This window comes from Pelodiscus sinensis, chromosome 6 (genome assembly GCF_049634645.1).
Source record: "Pelodiscus sinensis isolate JC-2024 chromosome 6, ASM4963464v1, whole genome shotgun sequence".
NCBI lineage: Eukaryota > Metazoa > Chordata > Testudines > Trionychidae > Pelodiscus > Pelodiscus sinensis.
This window is the reverse complement of record NC_134716.1, coordinates 18507202-18510822: the sequence shown is the minus strand read 5'-3', so window position 1 is coordinate 18510822 and position 3621 is coordinate 18507202. Positions and strand designations below refer to the sequence as shown.

The following is a 3621-nucleotide window of genomic DNA, read 5'->3' as shown; positions in this document are numbered from 1 at the left end:
CCAATAATTTGGCATTAATTTGGTGTTAAAGAAAGAACTAGAGGTGATGGGGCAGGGAAATGTAAAGGACATAACGTGAACAGGAATATTTTTATGGTTTCGATTAATACGAAAAATTCATTTTCAGGTTTTGAATTGAAAAACCTAATTTTGGGGGATGCATTGATGGAAATTCTGATGACACTGATGCCAGAGTCACCTTATGGTAAGAAAACAGAAAGTAAAACTTGCTACAGGATGTGTAGCTCATTCAGTAGACCACTTATGTTTCAGTATTCAAGCCCAGAAAAACCTACAATGAAAAAAGAAGAAAGCTTGAATGGTTAAGAGCCAACCATATTTGAGTCTGTAAACCTCGTTCATTTATATCCGTCTCTCTAGCATATTTATTACCCACAACATTGTCTTTCTGGACAACTCCTCTCCATGTCACTGCACTACATCACTGTTGACTACTCAGAAGTGAGTGACCAACACCCGCTATCCCCGAAAAAAAACCTCCACCCCAAAACCCAACCACAAAAGACACACCCCCCCAAAAAACAAAACCCGGACCAAAAACCAAAGCATGTTCATAGCCTTCCATTGTACCTGCTCCTCAGTTTTTTCACACTTGTTATCAGGTTCCTAAGTAAAGCTCCCAGTTTCTTGGTACCTTGGATATTCCTCTCTCATTGTTCAAATGGGTAGGAAATTGCGTGAGATTAGTAATTGCCTGACTCCAATCCCCACAGGAAAACTTGCCTTGCCTTATCAATTTTTCAGAGATCCCTATACTACCATTCATGCTCAGAACTTGGAAGGGAGGAAGAAGACAGAGAAGTATTTCTCAACCTTTTCTTTATATAAAGTACCTTTAAAAAAAAAACCCCACCAATTGTAAATACTCCCTGTTTTAAAAGAAAAAATTGTAAGTACCTCCAGTACTTACAGTTTTCAGACACACAATTTTTTCGTCTATCATTGCAAAACGTTTGTTTAAACAACTTAATCGTAGTCGGGCGGGTGATGGAATTTTTGGGTGTAAAAATATAAAAATACTAAAGTGCTGTAAAACTGAACAAAAAAATGCAGTTTTCTCCAAATTTCAGTTGTTTTGACATACTCCCCAGAATTCTCTCGAGTACCCCTGAGGGTGCTCGTACCACTGGTTGAGACACACTGGACTGGAGCACAGGAGGGTTTTATACTTTCAAGTGCCACACCACACAGAGAAAGCTTTCCATCTGCTGGCAAAGTGAAGAAATAGCAACTTTACACATCACTTCTATCTGAAGATTCTAGCCAAAAAGAAGCTTTGCAATAGTTTGCTCCCGGCCTAGCCCCGTCTTCCCGAGTTCATTGTTGTCCCTTCAACGCATCCATAACCTTACTAGTGCAGCAGACGTTCCTGCCTAAGAGTGCTAGTTACAGATGGTTAGGAGTAGACAGACATGCCCCTCCCTACTCTAACCTCTCACAGTTCTATGACACCTGTTCGCCCTCGTACTCTTCTTCCCCTTTACGTTTTCTTGATTTCATGTGAGAGGAGGAAGCCTAAAGAAATACATTAATTTCATTAATATTTTAAAAGATACTCTTTTTGGTTTCCTTCTTCTGTTTGTTTACTTCCTTAAATGAAAAGGAAATGGAAAGTAAAATACTCAAGCAGGGAAAACTCCACAGAGAAAATATGAAAATACTTACATTCAGAAACATAGATTTAAACCACAGAAGGGTACAAAAGAGCTTGAACGAGTACCAGTTGTTCAGAAGACAGAGACTCCAAGACATCATGAGGAGTTTGCTGCAGTTTTGCCTTATGCTGCTCCTCTGCGGCGAAAGTTCATGTCTGGATTGTAACAGACTTCCTGTTCTACAAAACAAACTGAACAGCGACAGTTTGGAACACCTGGAGAAAATGGGTGGACCGTTTCCCTTCCAATGCCTAAATGAAAGGTCAGCTTTCAAGGCCACAGATATCCTCAAGGTCCGACTGGCCCAGCAAGAGAACGCCAAGGCAGCCATCCAGCAGATCCTCCAAGAGCTCTTCCAGATCTTCAGCAAGAATCTCACCCACGCTGCCTGGGATGGGACTTCCATAAAGGAATTCCAAAATGGAATCCACCAGCAGATTGAGAAGCTGGAGGTGTGTTTGAGTGCTGAGGTGGAAAAGGAAACAACCTACCCAGGAAATGAGAGCCTCCTGCACACCAGGCTGAAGCTGAGGAGGTACTTCCAGACAGTACGCCATTTCCTGAAAGAAAAACAATACAGCCGCTGTGCCTGGGAGATCATCCGCTTGGAAGTTTCCAGATGTTTTCTCGTTCTCAACATACTAACAAAGAGACTTGAACATTAAGGTATTCGGTATATCCGTTTTTTCCTAGAAAATAATGCAAGTAATATTGTTGGAAGAAAAGAGCTGGACAGAGCTGGCTTTATACCTCCTATACATGTATCCCAATCTTTCTCCCATTGAAATTTTACCTATACAGATTATTCAAGCTCATGTAATAATACTATTTTAGAGCAGCTTATAGTTTGGTGGTTGCTTACCACATCTACAAATTCCACACAAAAAACATAAAGATATATCATTACCAACAACTAATGAGAAAACCTCAAGAGTAATAAGTCCCTGTACCAAATGTACCTTTGCCCGGTAACTGTCTTAGTTGGGGAAAGGAACAAGGAGAAGCCCGCTTGAGTAACGGCCTAATAAGACAAGATTTCAATGAGGACTATGGACTATATTTGGCATTTCAAGCTCTGCATTATTTAATCCATCCCCCTTTTTCATTTCAGAGTGTGATGTTGGAAGCAAAGATGTTCTGAAGACAGCTGAATGACACTGCAGCACCACTGGCATCCTTCACTTCTCAGTTGATCCTACCAGCCCGTTCCTTTCCAGACGCTTCTCAATTTGTGCGTTAAATAAGGGACGAACTCCAACAAAACTCCGGTTGCCCTGTTTATATGCTACTTGCCATCAGTTGGTTCCGTCACATGAGAACATGTAAAAGAAAAACAAGATTAGTGCTGAAAATATGCCAGAGGACTACAAAGAATTTAAAGCGCAGGAGAAAAACTTTACAATTTCCTAATCATTGATGTTACGCTCAGAATTTCCATTGAGCTACACCTCTGAACCTGTAATGTCCAGAGGCCAATTCCTCTGTAAGAATACACAATGCAATCATTGTATTTTATTTATTTATTTATTTATTTATTTATTTATTTATGTAGTTTGTTAGTTAGTTATGCATTGATATAAAATTGGGTGCCATTTATAATGAAGTGTACTAGAATTATTAGCTATTGCTAATATATATTTTCCTTCTGCACTATGAAATATTTTCAGACCTACCTTTGTAACAGTATTTCAGTGTTCTATTTTTATTAAGTGATACTATTTATTTTGTACTTTTATGTGTCTTTTTCAGATGTATTTGATAATATTTATAAATAAATATTTATTTATACAAAATGGCAACCTACAGCAGTTGTGGTTTATGAGTATATCTACACAAGGGCTTTATTTTGAATTGGTTATTTCAAAAAAGCTTATTTCGCAATAACGCATCTAGACACAAAATGCATTTCAAAATAGCATTTTGCAATTTTGCAATTTCTCATCCA

The 3621-nt window shown here is 38.8% G+C and overlaps 1 protein-coding gene across 1 annotated transcript; it reads left to right on the top strand.

The window, feature by feature from the left end:
• Positions 1–1627: 1627 nt before the first annotated feature.
• Positions 1628–2341, top strand: LOC142829914 (interferon alpha-2-like). Its single transcript, XM_075932198.1, has one exon. The coding sequence runs from the start codon at positions 1628–1630 to the stop codon at positions 2339–2341; it is 714 nt and encodes a 237-aa protein (XP_075788313.1).
• Positions 2342–3621: the final 1280 nt, after the last annotated feature.

Bases quoted from the DNA above. Each gene is read 5' to 3' on its own strand.
- LOC142829914 (XM_075932198.1), top strand. From the start codon at position 1,628: ATGGAAAGTAAAATACTCAAGCAGGGAAAACTCCACAGAGAAAATATG.